Source organism: Coccidioides posadasii, chromosome 3, assembly GCF_018416015.2.
Source record: "Coccidioides posadasii str. Silveira chromosome 3, complete sequence".
Classification (NCBI taxonomy): Eukaryota; Fungi; Ascomycota; class Eurotiomycetes; order Onygenales; family Onygenaceae; genus Coccidioides; species Coccidioides posadasii.
The window spans coordinates 123,059-138,703 of record NC_089409.1 but is presented as its reverse complement, the minus strand read 5'-3'; the positions used below and the strand labels follow the sequence as shown (position 1 = coordinate 138,703).

Genomic DNA, 15,645 nt, shown 5'->3' with positions numbered 1-15,645 from the left:
AGCGACTAGGGCTACCCGTTGTCAATGGACACTATTGCCTTCAACGATCTTGTTCACCTGCAGGAGCTGATCCCATGATGGAAACGATTTGAAGGTTGGATATGAGCTATGCATGAGCAACCCTTTGGAGTCCCTGCCAACCTTTGGCGGGCAACTCAGCTTGCTTTATCTGCTCGTCAATTCAATAGAGTGTATCATCTTGAAGACTATTGACATCTCTGCTAAACGAAAGAAAATAGTTGGTACTTTGCATTTGTTATTTACCGTTCCCCCTTGCACCAGCATTTAAATTTGCTCCCCCGAGATAATTCGTAGGCTTGAGACCGAGAAGTAGAGTCTACTTACGATGAAGTGATGGAGCAACTTACTCTACACATTATATAATCATCCAAGCACCCGCCACTAGTCCTGAAGCAGAATAGCGCACTTTCCTGTCAACGCGCCAAGACCAAAACACAGGTTCGGACGGATCAGCAGCAGACGACAACAGCGACGGCGAGGGCCAGAGAGACAACACGCGCATTGCAAGCCTTCTTCCTCGCTGTGAACCGGTTGGCACGAAACGATATAACAATCATCGAAGGATTGATCAGCTCTTCAGGTGCAAACGCCATCTCGACCAACACAGATTGACGGACAACGAGCTTAGCCTGCCCCGACGGAGATCGCGAGCCTGGCACGTTGGAACCGTGGGAGAAGGCAATAGCTTTGGGCGCTGGGGTGATAATTCTTGATAGAGCGGGCGTCCGAATTCGCGACAATGAACTTAAGCTTGCACTAGGCGCCTTTGATATCACCCGCTAGTAGTCATTTGAACCAGACCCCACGCGAGCCGAATCCAGTTGATTACGGAGTACATCCATCGAAGTTTTTACAGGGACTTGGGAATCCTCACTCTACCTCGCAAGTGCTGCGCACGCCCTCTCTGCCCCCGAGTGTCATACTCGATTTGCGTATCCCTTTATCCTGGACATGACCACCATCCTAGTTCCTACCCGCGCCAGCACGACGAATAGAGCCACATTACACCCATATTTGGACAACGCATTGCATGACACGTTCATAAGTGATTGGAGTTACTCTTCCGGAACTAAGATCCTAACACATAGTCTGACAGTCGGTGGAAACGCAATTACCAATTCTCACGTATTGCAGACACCCACGCGATTATCGGCCGTTGAGTGGTTGACGAGCATGTCGCATGCACGGGCGCAAGCGAAGGATGCGAATATCCATGGGCGGACGAAGAATGGCGCAAAGATTGCTGGGAAGGAGAATGCGACTCTGAATGGTTGGAGCGATGCGACCACGAAAAGGAAGGCTGGTAAGGAATCCCTTTAGACTGCACGGAGGAAGACTTCTGACTCTTGCTTTCCTGTGCAGCGGATTATGAAGAGGACATTGAAGGGTTTCAATTCTCACGCACTTCGCGACCGAAAAAGCCGCGACCGTCTCCTGAAAATGCGGCCGTAGACACAGCACCACAAAATCTACCCGCCCAAAAACGGCGAGGGAGAAAGGGTTCACCGGGTGTTGTGGATTCGAATCTGGAGACACCGAATGGTTACAGTGTCGCGGAACCGACGCGACGAAGGCCAAAAAGACTGGCCGCTGACGAACACGAGGCCCTTCCACGTTCAAAGAAACAACTACAAGACTCAGAAACTACTGTCGGCCGCTCGACAACCAAGAAGGGCCGTCCCGGCAAAACGAAAGATCCAGATTTACCGCATGGTGTGGTAGAGGAGAATGAAGAACGAGAGACGACTCCGCAACCGCAGGTCGCGGAGACAAAAATTGCATTGCCTTTCGCTGATACCCCTGTTATTCAACGGAATAAGGAAATGAGACAAGAGCGCGGGAGAGGGAAAAGACGAAGTAGCTTTGGCATGAGGGGCAGAAGAGCAAGCTCATTGATCGATTCCGGAGCGTCAAATGGTAAGAAGCCTGCATCCTCAGTTTATATGACAGGGTTCTGATTTTCCAGTAGCACTACCACATGACAAGGTCGACGTGGCAGAATTCTACAAACACATAGAGAGCGAGGACTTATCGGAGCCTCGACGGATGCGACAGTTGTTGACTTGGTGCGCAACTAGGGCTATGGGTGACAAACCTTCTGGTTCAAGATCGGATGATGAAAGTGCCAAGTTAGCAGGTATGCTCCCAGATACGCCTATCCTGCCGATTGAAGCATGTCTGACTGATGCTTTGTCCCTCTAGCCCGTGTCATCCAGGAGGAAATGCTCAAAGAATTTTCCAATCGATCCGAATTGTCGGATTGGTTTAGCCGTGAAGAAACAGCTTCGCCGGCTGTGGTTGTGAAGAAGCCGAACCCTAAAAATGTCCAGAATGCCGAAAAGATTAAAGAGCTGGAACAGCATATCCAACGGTGAGTCTAGAACTCTGCGTGAGCCCCCGTTGATTTTGTGATTCTAACCATACCGTAGACTCCAAGCTGAACGGCAATCTCTCGCTGATCTGCTTCGCGCCCCGTCTCTACCAAGCATAGAGCCTCCCTCTGAAGAAACTGATTTTAACCAGAAATCCGAGTCCCAACCCCGGCTTTCCTCTCCCGATCTCATTGACCCCGCGCTCCTTGACATCTCTCAAAGATCTCTTTTAGATGTCGTGAAAGAACCTCTTTTCCCTTCTCAACCTCAATCACAGTCTTTACCCACAACTTCCCGCATGGTATCGGAAACATCCGACCCTATATCATCCCTGACAATCCGTCTTTCGTCGCTCTCCTCATCCCTCGCACCCACCCTAGATTCTTTCGCTGCTGGAATTCACGACCTTGAATTATATCGCTCCGCTGCAGATAACGTTGCCGGCGGTGTACTCCGAGCCTGCGCTAGAAGACTTGAAGAGAGGGATTTGAGAGGTTCAACAAGATCACCAGTAACTGCTGAAGTGAAGAGCGAAAGTGAAGGCGACGACGGAGGAGGAATGACAAAGAAGGATATTGAAAAGGAAGACCTGAGAGTAGTTCTTGGTGCATTGAGTCGGCTGGAAAGAAGATGAGAGTTTGATTGACATTGCATTTTTAGCGCGGCTTTTGTTGTGTTTCTGCCTGTTCTCTCTCTCTTTTTTTTTTTTTTTTTTTTTGGTATATGCCTCGTTTTAATAGGTGCTACGACAAAGGTTGGTGGGTTCCATGGGTTGTATGGACTTTGAATTCCAAACCATTGATTGTACTGTACATGTACAGAATGATAATGATTTCTTTGAATAAGCTACCTCAATACATCGCTGCTGTTCTAGTTATATCTGTAATAATGTATGATGTCAAGTAAGCACGGATAACAGCCGAAGTATCAAAGTTATCAATCAACCCTTCTTTCTGCTCTCTTACCCCAAACCTCCTCCATGCTTCCCTTTCCCTTAGTTTCCGGCACCCACCACGCAATAAACCCACCCAAAACAAGCGCTATGGCGGCGAAGATCCAATACACCCTACCCTTACCGCCCAGCGCAACATTCAATGCCGGGAAGAACTGGGCAACGACAAAAGTTGCTGTCCAATTAGTTGCCAAGCCCCAACTCTGGGTTGCGCCAACTGCTTCAGGGCCGACAAGCTCGGATGCGAGAATAAAGGGGACTGGGCCTAGGCCAACAGCAAAACTTGCTACAAAGAGCAGGGTAGCTATAGCAGACAGGATTTTGAGGTTTGAAGCAATGCTAATTGCTAGGAGGGCTGAAGAAAGGCCCATTCCCGTTATGCTGAGGAGGAGGCATCTTTTGCGCCCAAGTTTGTCGGCCAAGGGTGAGCAAAGAAGGGTCGTGAAGAGATTGATAGAGGAAACAATAACGGTAAGAAGGGCAGCAGTGGTGGGGAGAATGGTCGAGAGAAGAGATACGCTGTACATTATTATGCTATTGATGCCGGTAAATTGCTGGGTTACCATTACGGCAACGACAGCAATTATAGCTCGACGATAGAGAGGGTCGCGGGCCACGCCAAGGATAGAGACAGGAGGCTTCCTGGGAGGCAGGTTCCCTGGTGGAGGAGTTAGGAGTGATTCTTCCTCCAGCGGGTCGGTTCGGCTGGCGGTTGATCCGCCGATCTGCCAGCTTTTGACCTCATCATGAATGTCTGCATCCTGGCCGCGAATTCGCTGGAGGATGCGTTTGGCATGGGCCAACCTTTGATGTTCTGCAAGCCAGACTGGACTTTCGGGAACAAACAGAAGGCCCAGGAGCTCTGCCAGTCCGATGAAGCCAGCAGTGGCAAGAATTATACGCCAAAGACTGCCTTTACTCAGGAAGTAGCCTAAAGACTGAGTTCCCAGGATACCCACATTGGTCATTACCTGTGTAAAAGCCCCATAGAACCCCTTATCCTTAGGTGGGGAGATTTCAGCGATGTATATCGGCCCGACGACGATGGCGGCTCCAGCTCCGATTCCGGACAGTAGTCTTCCGAGAACAAAGACCGGAATGCTGACAGAAAGGGCTTCAGCAACCGGACCCAACATGAGGAAGATTGTTGTCCCTCGCAGGGCGAGCAGACGGCCGTACTTTGTCGAAAACGGACCTGCAAGCAGAGCTCCGAGGAGACCACCCAGCGAATAGCTCGACGAGACGAGGCCGAACTGGGATGGGTTCATGGGGATGCACTGTGGCAATCCGGAAGAGGCGGACGAGGAATACAGATTCCTCAACAACTTGATATCCTTCTTCTCGCATGTAATAACCGCCTGAGGAGCATTTAACTCCGCCTTGGAGGATGTCAGTGCATTGCGGAGGGGTAGAAGGATAACTCAAGAAAGATAGCCCAGGCAGCAGTGATGGAACGAGAAAAGCAAGGCGGAGAGGAAAGTTTTACCAGGTGGTATCCAAACTGGAGAGGCCCCAATGTCGTGATTAGAATGAGGAAGATGAGATACGGAGTCGCTCTCGGTCCTGGCGAGGGTGAGGTTGCCATTGTGACGGACTACCGGGGGGTGCACTATGAGGGTCAGCGACACAATTGAGATTGGTGATCAACTGTTGTTGGTGGTAAATGTTCCATAGGGAATCAACACCAGCTAGTTACATTGACAGGGCAGCTGCCTGCTGTTGGCTGATAATGGGTTGATAATGATAACAATGACAAAACGCCGTCGTTGTTGATGGTGGATGTTGAACACTGATGTGGCGTTTTGGCAGCTGACCGCGAAAGCCAACCACCAAACTACGGCGAGCCAACATGTCCAATCCAGCAAAGTTTGTGATTTAACGGAAATCAAGGACGACCAAGAGATGCTGGAGGGGGAGCTGGACAACCGACACCAAGCTGAAGTCGCCTAAATTAGTATTATCAGACAAAAGATTCTTGGGACAAGGAGTGTAGCTGCGGTTGGCCTTTGCATGTACGCATAAAAAGCTCTAGAAGTTACGCTGTCGGGGATTTCAAGGGGGGTCGCTCGCCTGACTGGCGCCCAACCATACAGCTGGCGACTGCCCATGGCTGGGAGGGTCTTTCAGGGGCTTTTTAGGGGTGTCTTAGGGGGTTCATAGGGAGTCTTTCCCAGACATGCTAGTGCAGCAAGATTGGGACAGAATTTTTGAATGGAAGTGTGTCCAGGTCAGGTCTGGCTGTTATTGTTACGCTACACAGGAGGTACCAGGAACCGTGGACTCTAGATTAGTTTGGGGGAGTGCGGAGTAGCTGGCTATCGGCTGTGTGCGCCGTGATCAGGATGTATAGAGTACAGAGTGCTGGGGATGGGTAGTTAAAGTTGATGAATTGACGATATGGATGGCGAGGGTAGCCCACGTGATCACCTGAGAACGACCTTCACCCTTTGGCTGGAATTTTATATAACTGCATCAACTCCATTCTCTTCTGGATGGAGGGCGGCGAGAATGCCTCGACCACCGTTCTCGCTATGAGCTTTAGCAACTTGCCCCCGTCCACTGGCAGAGGATCACACGCAGATGCTGCCTCCGGGAGGTCGATGCCGCCGTTTCCGGGGTCGTCGTCGTTTACCGCGAACAACCCCAGCAAGGGGATACACCCAAACCTGACGCTCAAGCGGAGTGTCCAATCTTTCGATGGTAATGAGGTTTCTGCTTGTTCTTCTTGTTGTTGTTATTTTGTTCTTTATCTGTTTTGGGCTGCCTGGCTGTCCCATTCATGTGGCCTGGTGACCGAGCTGCCGTGAGGATTTTTCCATAGCATGCAGTGAGAGAGGAACCTCCCCGGGATGGCCCATCGGGTGATGTGAATGACGCCGTGTCTTTGTCCGTGATTGATTTCGCCACGGAATGGCTTTCCTCCCCTCGCAGCTCTTTTTCTCCGTTCCTTGTCAAAAGCAAGGCGGGAGCTTCTTCCTCCCCGGCTGCCCGGTGCCATGGTGTGCTGCTTCCTTCTTCTTGCTCTGTTAGCACACGTATTCGCTCACATTCCCCATTTTTTTTTTTTTATATTTTTTTTTATATTTTTTTTTATTTTTTTTAACCTCGTTCATTTCCAATCCTTTATCAATTCCGGCCGTATCCCTTTGGTCTGCGCCCTCCAGCCTATTCTAGTCTATTCTTTTCGCATTCCATTTGCTCTTATCACACCACAGGATGCACTCTTTTCGGGGGTTACTGCATGATTCCGTTTCCGCCAGTTCTGTATCCGGGCAAAGGCACGGTGACCCCCTAGGTTTCCCTGGTTTACCCGAGTGTTCCGAGCCATGTGAACCTTTCAGTAGCCGCCCACCTCCCAGAAAATTTATAACCCCGTTACAGTTTGCCATTCGGATACAGCAGAGCAGACAATATCGAGCCGCCACAGCTAACTCAAACCGACTTTTAGAATCACTAGACAATAAAAAACCGCTTCCGTTTTCGTACGCCAGTAAAGTCAAACTCAGGGAAAAATACCTTATTGTTGGTTTTATCAGTAGCGGTACCTATGGTCGAGTCTACAAAGCCAAAGGCAGAGACGGCGTGGGCGGGGATTTTGCTATTAAAAAGTGCAGTGCATTTCTCCCTTTTTTATTTTTTTCCCCCCCCCCCTTTTCTTTTTGACCTTGGGGAAGCACGGGGCATTGGCTGACTTTTCCACAGGTTTAAACCGGATAAAGAAGGGGAAAAGGTAGAATACACTGGCCTTTCCCAGTCGGCCATTCGAGAAATATCTCTTTGTACCGAGCTGAACCACCCGAATGTCGTGCGCTTGGTGGAAACAATCCTTGAGGATAAGTGCGTTTATATGGTCTTCGAATACACTGAGCATGACCTCTTACAAATCATTCACCACCACACCCAACCTCAACGCCACGCCATTCCCGCTCCGATGGTGAAATCGATCCTCTTTCAGCTGTTAAACGGGCTTCTCTATCTTCACTCTCAATGGGTTATGCACCGCGATCTAAAGCCTGCGAATATTCTAGTTACTTCTAAAGGTGCCGTCAGGATAGGTGATCTTGGTCTCGCTCGGGTGTTCAAGAAGCCACTCAATTCTCTTTTCTCCGGGGACAAGGTTGTGGTGACCATCTGGTACCGGGCGCCTGAACTGCTACTCGGAGCGCGACACTACACAACAGCCGTAGACCTTTGGGCTGTTGGCTGTATATTCGCAGAGCTGCTATCTTTGCGACCCATATTCAAAGGCGAGGAAGCAAAGATGGACAGCAAGAAAACGGTTCCTTTCCAGCGAAATCAGATGCTGAAAATTATCGAAATTTTGGGTCTGCCAAAGAAGGAGAAGTGGCCGGGATTGAGCTCGATGCCGGAATTTCCTCAACTCCAAGCCATGGCAATGGCCCCTGGATCTGGTCATTTGCATAAGCCGTCCAATCTGGAACATTGGTATCACGTCTGCCTCAAGAGTGGGGGCTACTCGGGCAGCTCTCCTACTGGAAGTCCAGGAAAAGAAGGATTTGACCTTCTCTCGCGATTGCTCGAGTACGATCCGGAGAAGCGAATCTCTGCGAAGGAAGCCCTAAATCACCCGTATTTTACAACCGGTACCCCTGTGGCCAAAAATTGCTTTGAAGGATTTGAGGGCAAATACCCGAACCGTCGGGTTAGCCAGGACGATAATGACATCAGGAGTGGCAGCCTACCAGGAACTAAAAGGAGCGGCCTGCCCGATGATACTTTAACCAGCAGAGCAGCAAAGCGAGCAAGAGAGATGTAGCTCTTTTGGCATGATTGGAGTTTTAAAGCGGGCGCACATGAACTTGTTTATCGGTTTTATTATGAAGCATGGGTGGTGTTTGCGATCTGGGACTTTTTGACTCCTTTCATAGTATTTCTACACGGGTTGATAGAGACTACTCCGTACTCTATACTTCCGGAATATCCTTAAGTCCCTGTTCCGGCTTAGCGCATTCTTTTGGTCTATTGGTATATCTAAAGGGCTCCCTCCCTGCTGCTCTTGCACGTCAACTCCTCTTCCTCAATCCATCTTCTTTCTCCCGCCCGTCAACCGAATGCTGGACCCTCTTCCCGTTTCACATCGGCGGCACAAGCTTCTGCCCCTGACAAATCATCCCGTCTCACCCGCGCGTTTCCCCTCGTCTACGCTGGGTGGATGATCACATTAACCATCGCCCAAGCGGTTCACGAGGAGTACGATAAGCAGCTTAGTCAACCTCCAGTCTCGATGATGCTAGTAAGGGTACAAAGTTATTCGCATAGATACTCGCAAATCGGTGAATTAGGAGCCAGATCAAGTGCGCAACGAAAGCATATGGCCCGAAATGAACAAAAGCGACGGAACAACGCAAAACTATAGCATAAAATCCACCCGAGGGAACGGGTTCTCCTCTGACATGGTTTTCTCGCCATCAAGCCGCTGCATATATTCGTATATTGATCGAACGGAATGATACTCGTTTCTCCAGCATTTGCTGATGATCTCCTGATACATAAGGCCATCTGTAGCCGGGACCTCGTCTGGTGAGGCCAGCGTTCCTCCTAATAATAATCATAACTGTATGGGGTCCATGCGGCGATCGAATAAATAATACAGCCAATTCCCAGTAGGTCAACTTGTGACAGTGGGTCTTGTGTGTAGATTGTCTCCATGTCTGTGTTGGGTGGGAAAATTGCACCATTGGCGAAGTCGGCAATCTTGAGCAGGTCATTGTCGACAAGAATGTTGTTCAGCTTGACATCCTGGTGCAGTACTTTGCAGGAATAGATATGATAGAGAGCAGCCACTAGTGATTGGATCCATGTCTCGAAATTGTCTTGATGGCACATCATGTGCTGGAATGTAAGCCTCAAGATCACCCTGTCTTGCATATGCCAATTTATTGCTCCAGAATCGCCGCGGGGCCCATGATAAGCAAGAATCCTCATGCGGCCCCAGGCGTTCGTAAATCTGTCGCTCAACAGCCATGAAGTGGAGGCGGAGGTTATTGTATGCCGAGTTGCCGGGGAATGTTTTCGGATACTTCACGATGTAAGACTCGTCGATCTTACAGATCTCTCCGGCTTGACCAATTGCAATGCAGCCGGGGCGTTGAGGTGTTATCAGAAGTGTGTCCGACATATTTTTCCGGGTTCGACTGAGAGGATGAGCTGAATGAAAGGAACAATTGATTATACCCCCTCACAGAGTAGTTATTTGAAACTTCTGCAATCCAAGGCGTGGTGTTCAGTATTTATCCACGCTAGGGCTGTCCACCTTGACTGGTTGATTACATGACTCCCACCTACGCCTCATGTAACTACCTATGGGATATATGGCGTAACTATGGGTTAATTGACTTCGCTAGCTTGAAGGGTAACTAACTTAACCAACTACTTAGTTGACTAGCCAGGGGCTTGAAAGCACGGGAACCATTGAAACCATACCAAAAACTACAAGAAAGCTGCTTTTTTGTCGTGCAGGAACTCCGCCAGAATGGGTAAAAATCAATCCGCCTTGTCTGGTTTTGGTAGCTGTTTCTTCTTGCGACAACCAGGACACTCAAATCTGGAGGCATAGCCACGGCTTGACCTCTTTGAAGCCTTTTCGGTGTTGGGCGCATTGTGAGCCTCTAGCTACAACTGAAGGGCACGCGTGGACCCGAGCTTGAGAGGTATGTCCAGCATGGTGTGACCGCATCCACGCGTAGCTTATTGGGTCCTCTTGAGTGCAAATTTTTGCTTTGGTGTAAGAGGCCAGCATAAATACTGAGGAATAGGAATGGCTTCATACACAATTAGAAACAGAGGATAAGAACTTTTTCATTGAAGTCAAAGCAGTTAGCCCCCAGTTGTCTGACAGATGCTGATTGTGAGTTTCAAATCAGGCTACAGAATACTGCCGGTTAACACAAAGATAGGGGGATGTCAATATACCTTTTACAACCCATCAGGGCAGCCAGGATGGGGCTCTTTTGCCATTTAGAATTACTCCCAGAGCTCAATTAAGAATCTCTGTGCCCAAGAAATCCAGCCCGAGAAAGCAAAGCGGTGACTTGTCAAGGGGTGCTCGCGTGAATGTGTGAATATATATATAAGACCCCTGCTGGATGCCATTCCATTGTCAGTCTGCTTGTGCCGTATTCACCATTCGACGTAGGGAAATTCATAACCTTGCCTGAAAACATTTACAGAGAACTGCTGTTTCCCAATGATGGTAGGATTGTAAGTCCAGCAAGCTCAACAAAGATGGTAAAGTCTCAGCAATCAGTTCTGAATTGACATCTCAGAAAGGGTCGGTAAAGACATGGCGGCATGTGATTAATGACTACATGGGCGCCCTGCATTAAAGCCCCTCATTTTTTCAATATCTCATGCTGGCTTCACCTTCATAAACTAACATATGAAATCATTGATTAACAGTCAGGGATATATCATCATTCATTGTGATGACCATGATAGTCCGCTGAATGAGCTTTTTGAACAATCGAGCGCCGTATTGGTAGGCACGTGTGTCAAGATATTTGATCTCGGATTGCATCTGTTTGTGAACAGAGATTCTAGTGAAAAGCTTTTGTATTATAAAGCCCAAAGCCCCGGGAAAAGGAGGCAGAGACTTTTCCCACATTACAATATTTCCCTGCTCCTGACAGTTGTATCCTGCCCTCTGGTCTACTACAGAATCGAGCGCTCTGCTTAATAGCCCGAGATGTCGGATGCCTTTTTGTTTATTGTGGGGGAAAGGGAGCTGATATACGGAATGATCTGTATATAGAGTATATACACCCAGGTGGAAACACCTCCGGCCGCCCCCGCCCCCGGCAGGGCGGCAGCATTTCACTTTTGGGTATCAAGGAGGGATAGTGCAGACGGCCTGAGTACGGGTAGTGCTGAGGAAAGCAAGCTTATGCATCACCTTTTTCATATAATACTCAATACCGTCCAAGAGGAGATCCGAGAAGCGCTGAGGTAGATAGATGAGGAACTCTGCTATAAGAAGTGTCCTCGGGCCGTACTCAAGTGATTTAGTGGAGGTAAAGGATGCTGGTTTTGTTCTTTTTAGAACAGAAAATTCCCCTGGAAACAGGGCTGGTATCTGATTTGAAGCCCGGCGTTCATAGAGCTATAACGACTTAATAAATAGTAGATTTGGGAGAGTAATTATCTCACATCCAACCTTGATTTAGAAGAGTCTCAAAGCCTATCTCAGAAAATCAGGCATTTCCTGTTCCACCTCAACCTCTCCTAGTTCATCAGTTATATCAAATATCTCCAGATTCCCATTTTTGTTGTTGATAGGATCCAAAGATTTCACTCGTGCCAATTCAACAATTTTCTGAACAAATTTGGTAAGAACCTCGAATCTGCATACGGGGTTCTCAGCGGCAATAAGCAGTCCACTTCTTCGTCCCATGCGTACATCCCCGGATCTTAGTCTCGACTGAGCCAAGAAGGATATTTCTCGTTTCCCACAGGACAGGGGAACCGCGGCCACACCATCCCACTTGATTAACCCCTGCACACTCCCATCTTCAGATACAAAGGCATTCTCTAAGTTTAAGTCTAGATGTGTAAACACAAACTTTGGGTCTTGCAGTGCCAGAATCCATTGTAAAAAAATATAAAGAAGCTTTTGCATCCTTCTATAAAGAGCTTGCTCCAGCTTCTTTGCTAGAGTGAGTGAAAGAAGGTAAACAAACCCATGGATTTGCAAAGAGCTTTGCATCAAAATATAACACTGGCTCAATATCATCCTCATCACTTTGCCCAAGCCTCTTAAACATTGCCTGATGGTCAACAGATCTCAGTGAGCTGAGGCAAGTCAAGTTCCACTTTATACCAAATGTTGGGGACCTGCTGGTAAAGAACAAGAGCAGGCTCAGCTCAGTCATTGCTGGATCAATATTCTTTATAGTTCCCATGTGGTGCAATCTCCAGTTCTTTCTTTGAGATTTTCATGTCAAATCAGCAGTCATATATTCCCTGTATGGAGTTCATGGGAATAAAATAAACACCAAGTTCATTGTCCAACATGGCATTGAATGCAAAGGTATCAGAAACTGGGACTGAGCTTTCATGTTAGATAAGTTTTGCGGTCAAAGCTTCACATCAAAGTGCTGATTTGGCGGACACATTGAGATGCTCAGGTGTCCCACAGGCGGGATTCTTCAGGACCCAACACAATCTGTCTTGAGATCAAATAGGAAATAATGCATGATAAGAACCGAAAAGTGGAGATTCGACAATTATATAGGCTCAAAGGGCGCTTCTCTATTTTCCATGAGGTAGGCTGCTGATCCTCTTGAAGCTAGTTAGTTAACTAAGCGGGCAAACTTCTTGCTTTGACAACCCTTCACCGGGGGCGAACAGCCACTGATGTAAGTAACTCATGAAGTTAGTTTTCTGTTACCAAGGTCACGAGCAACGACGTCATAGGGATGAATGGCGAGCGCCCAGGATCCTCTGTTTTATTATGCGAGTTGTCAGCCGAATTGGACTCGAATACTCCGTAGATCACACCATTCAAATAGCCTCCACGCTTCACGACATATTTACGTGCTTCATCTGGGGTAGAGTATGAGCCACATGGTAACCAAAGACACGGTGTCGCATTCTACTAACGCGATGCACACAGGGGAGTCCAGAGAGAAACGGACGTTCTTGCGGTCGAGAGGCGAGATTGGCGAAGTAAATCCGCTAATTTGGAGCCTGTCTTCGTTCTTTCAATTGTTCTCAACAAAACCAAAATACAGAAAACTTAGCCAAACGAGATGGAAAAAGAAAAATATCAACCAGAAAATGCCGTTCTTCTATTCTAAGCGGTTTGGCGGTCGGCATATTAGCACGGGCATCACTGTTAGTCGACACGGTGTGAGACGACAGCCATGGGGATTCAGACTGGGAAAGTGCCTATGCTTTCGATGAGCTTTATAGTCCCATAAGTGGTGGATATGGGCAAGGCGTCAGGCAGCTAAAGCAAGGGGACACAGTGGGAGTCGGGACTAGTTGGATTGGGATTATTTGATTTAGTGGTATCCCTTATCTTCCTTGAGCGGGTTTTAAATTAAGTGTTAGTTCGTTAACAATTTGGTCATAAAGATCATTATTCGGAGCACAAAATTACAATGTACACCCATTTTAGTACCCTAGTGTGCATGTTTGATTAAAATCAAATGGAAACACAGGTGGGGTTCTAGGGGGAGAATTCTGAACATACCGCTCTGCTCCCTCCTGGAGTCGCCTTCATCATTGTTGTCCTCATATGCTCCATTTCTCTTGGATCCCGCCTCTCTGATCGCTTCGTCATCGCCTCTCAATTTCTCAAAATAGGCTTTGATATCCTCTGCCCCAACTGGTGTGCCACTCTCTGCAAATGGCTGCAGAAACTCCTTGACCTTGTTTTTTAGGTGATTATAAACCATTACACCCTCAATTGCACGAACCCGGTCGACATTACTTAGTGCTGCCTCCCCGCGCTCAAGTAAACTGCCTGTATGCTGGCTGCCAGCGCTAGGAGCTCCCTGTGCGCCGTCGCCCGGTTCTGAGAGAGGTGGCTCGTAGGTCTCTTCTTCTTCGCGGAGTTGTGGATGGGGAATGAGTGAAGGGAAGCAAGTGGCGCAATGGCAAAGGTAGTCACGGAAATCCTCTTTGACAAAGAGAGAAAAAGTTCCAGAAGGGATATCTTGGGGAAGAGAGCCATGTTTTTCTCTGACTAAAGCTGGAGGGGTCGAAATTTTCAAAGATTGCTCATTGGTAGAGTCACTCTTGGCGCGCTTTAATCCGGGCTCGCTGTCAAGGTCGATGTCTAGTTTACGTTTTCTGCCGGAATCGTCCTTTGCAGGCGCATTTGGCGTGAGTACGGTAATGTCTGCCTGGGCTGGGTTGGATCGATTTTTATAGACAGGCGGAAGAAATCCTGCAGTGCCAGCATAGCGTTTCAGCCATACATTTGAATCTAAACACTTATAGCAGATGAAGCTCTCAAACTCATCTTCGCCTGGAAACCCGGGTGGCAATGGCGGGTCGCTGTTGTCGGCGTTTTCTTCAGAGTTATTGTTAACCTTTTCCTTGTGTTTGGCTTGATCCTCCGGGTTCTTTTCATTCCAACTTCGAGGAAGCCCAACGAGACACTCGGGGTGATACCAATCCTCGCCACAGCCGCCAGTTTCCACGCTTCCTAGCCCGAGACACTGAAACATCGTTCCCTTCTCCCGGTGAGGATCATAGACCTCCGCACAACAGCAGAATCTATTCCGAAAATTCTGGTTGTATTTGTTCTCCGACGACGGTTCGTCTGAATGCACGGATTTAGCGCCGGTTTTCGGATCAGTCCGAAGCGTACAGGGCGATGTTGGTGGAAGACGGGTTGTTCCACAATCGCAGACAAAGTTGCGCTTGGTGAATAGCTCCACAAGCGTGTGTTCTCCATGGCAAGAGATCGAACAGGAGTAGCACACGCCGGCTGGATTATAGGGAGTGTTCGAGTCGGCGGGCGGGGGATTACATGTCAAGCAGGAAAAAAGGCTTTGTCTCAAGGGACCTAAGGGCCGAGTACATGAATCAAATGACTTATTTTAAAGTTAGTTATATCCGCGGAATGGGTAATGGTGACCGCCAACGAAGGGAGTTCTCACATATGGAAGGGCCTCGCGAGCATCGAGTTCAAGCTGTAGCTGTGCGTTGATGAATCTAGAACGGCACACCCATTATTATCAGTCCCACCCCCAGTTGGACGGTGTGACTTACTCTGCAGCAGTGTGAGAGTTTTGAGAAGCGAAGCTCTCGCGTCGAGGCCGATTTTCAGCTGATGGGCCAGCGTCAGCTACTGCAGCGGGCACGGACTGATCCATCGCGGAGTAACTATAGGAGCAAGAGAAAGATCTTCTTAAATTCGATTTTGTATCTTAAGAACGGCCTTTTGCTTTTTGTTCCTGCAACGAATCGTCCCGGACCAAACCAGGTTGCGACAACTGCCAGCAGTCGAGAGGATGCGCTAGACTTAATGAACTATTTGCACCGTTTGATCCATGCGTCCCCTTTGGGTTTAGCGCCCGAGGCGAGATCGCGACGCACGCGTTAATTGATTTCTCGACGCGTCGTGGTCGTGGCCCGCTGGCATCCCACGCTCGGTCGATCCAGTAACAACCTGAAAGGCATTCGCTGACAACACAGTCGACTCTTCAAGCCATTTGGCATCACTCGTGCAAGCGGTTTCTATTCAAAAGCCAAATTGTAAAATTGAAATTTTACGGAGACCGTGTTAGTCTTCACCTTCTAATTTTTCCCCTTCATCCCTGCGCTGTC

At 48.5% G+C, this 15,645-nt stretch overlaps 4 protein-coding genes across 4 annotated transcripts; 2 read left to right on the top strand and 2 right to left on the bottom strand.

The window, feature by feature from the left end:
• Nucleotides 1-487: 487 nt before the first annotated feature.
• D8B26_004947 (uncharacterized protein) lies at nucleotides 488-3,111 on the top strand. Its single transcript, XM_066124657.1, has 6 exons — nucleotides 488-720; nucleotides 782-1,324; nucleotides 1,384-1,938; nucleotides 1,991-2,158; nucleotides 2,224-2,392; nucleotides 2,451-3,111. Exons 2-6 carry the CDS (start codon nucleotides 973-975, stop codon nucleotides 3,025-3,027), a joined length of 1,821 nt encoding a protein of 606 aa, XP_065980738.1. The 5' UTR covers nucleotides 488-720; nucleotides 782-972; the 3' UTR covers nucleotides 3,028-3,111.
• On the bottom strand, nucleotides 2,455-5,048 carry D8B26_004946 (uncharacterized protein). Its single transcript, XM_003066792.2, has 2 exons — nucleotides 4,832-5,048; nucleotides 2,455-4,724 (listed from the first exon to the last, which is right to left on the bottom strand). The coding sequence occupies exons 1-2, from the start codon at nucleotides 4,928-4,930 to the stop codon at nucleotides 3,330-3,332; spliced, it is 1,494 nt and encodes a 497-aa protein (XP_003066838.2). The 5' UTR covers nucleotides 4,931-5,048; the 3' UTR covers nucleotides 2,455-3,329.
• A 777-nt stretch (nucleotides 5,049-5,825) lies between these two features.
• SSN3 (cyclin-dependent protein kinase) lies at nucleotides 5,826-9,163 on the top strand. Its single transcript, XM_066124656.1, has 3 exons — nucleotides 5,826-6,045; nucleotides 6,794-6,953; nucleotides 7,048-9,163. Exons 1-3 carry the CDS (start codon nucleotides 5,838-5,840, stop codon nucleotides 8,120-8,122), a joined length of 1,443 nt encoding a protein of 480 aa, XP_065980737.1. The 5' UTR covers nucleotides 5,826-5,837; the 3' UTR covers nucleotides 8,123-9,163.
• A 4,084-nt stretch (nucleotides 9,164-13,247) lies between these two features.
• D8B26_004944 (uncharacterized protein) lies at nucleotides 13,248-15,312 on the bottom strand. The gene is made up of 4 exons (XM_003066795.2): nucleotides 15,088-15,312; nucleotides 14,976-15,030; nucleotides 13,559-14,909; nucleotides 13,248-13,487 (listed from the first exon to the last, which is right to left on the bottom strand). Exons 1-4 carry the CDS (start codon nucleotides 15,189-15,191, stop codon nucleotides 13,480-13,482), a joined length of 1,518 nt encoding a protein of 505 aa, XP_003066841.2. The 5' UTR covers nucleotides 15,192-15,312; the 3' UTR covers nucleotides 13,248-13,479.
• Nucleotides 15,313-15,645: the final 333 nt, after the last annotated feature.

Excerpts from the sequence above, each read along its gene's own strand:
- D8B26_004947 (XM_066124657.1), top strand. The coding sequence starts at position 973 with ATGACCACCATCCTAGTTCCTACCCGCGCCAGCACGACGAATAGAGCC. Across the intron at positions 1,325-1,383 it reads GACCACGAAAAGGAAGGCTG|CGGATTATGAAGAGGACATT; the intron begins GTAAGGAATCCC and ends TTTCCTGTGCAG. Across the intron at positions 2,393-2,450 it reads CTGGAACAGCATATCCAACG|ACTCCAAGCTGAACGGCAAT; the intron begins GTGAGTCTAGAA and ends ACCATACCGTAG.
- D8B26_004946 (XM_003066792.2), bottom strand. The coding sequence starts at position 4,930 with ATGGCAACCTCACCCTCGCCAGGACCGAGAGCGACTCCGTATCTCATC. Across the intron at positions 4,725-4,831 it reads TCCAGTTTGGATACCACCTG|GCGGAGTTAAATGCTCCTCA; the intron begins GTAAAACTTTCC and ends ACATCCTCCAAG.
- SSN3 (XM_066124656.1), top strand. The coding sequence starts at position 5,838 with ATGGAGGGCGGCGAGAATGCCTCGACCACCGTTCTCGCTATGAGCTTT. Across the intron at positions 6,046-6,793 it reads GAGTGTCCAATCTTTCGATG|AATCACTAGACAATAAAAAA; the intron begins GTAATGAGGTTT and ends ACCGACTTTTAG. Across the intron at positions 6,954-7,047 it reads GGGGATTTTGCTATTAAAAA|GTTTAAACCGGATAAAGAAG; the intron begins GTGCAGTGCATT and ends ACTTTTCCACAG.
- D8B26_004944 (XM_003066795.2), bottom strand. The coding sequence starts at position 15,191 with ATGGATCAGTCCGTGCCCGCTGCAGTAGCTGACGCTGGCCCATCAGCT. Across the intron at positions 15,031-15,087 it reads AACTCTCACACTGCTGCAGA|ATTCATCAACGCACAGCTAC; the intron begins GTAAGTCACACC and ends GTGCCGTTCTAG. Across the intron at positions 14,910-14,975 it reads CTCGCGAGGCCCTTCCATAT|TCATTTGATTCATGTACTCG; the intron begins GTGAGAACTCCC and ends CTTTAAAATAAG.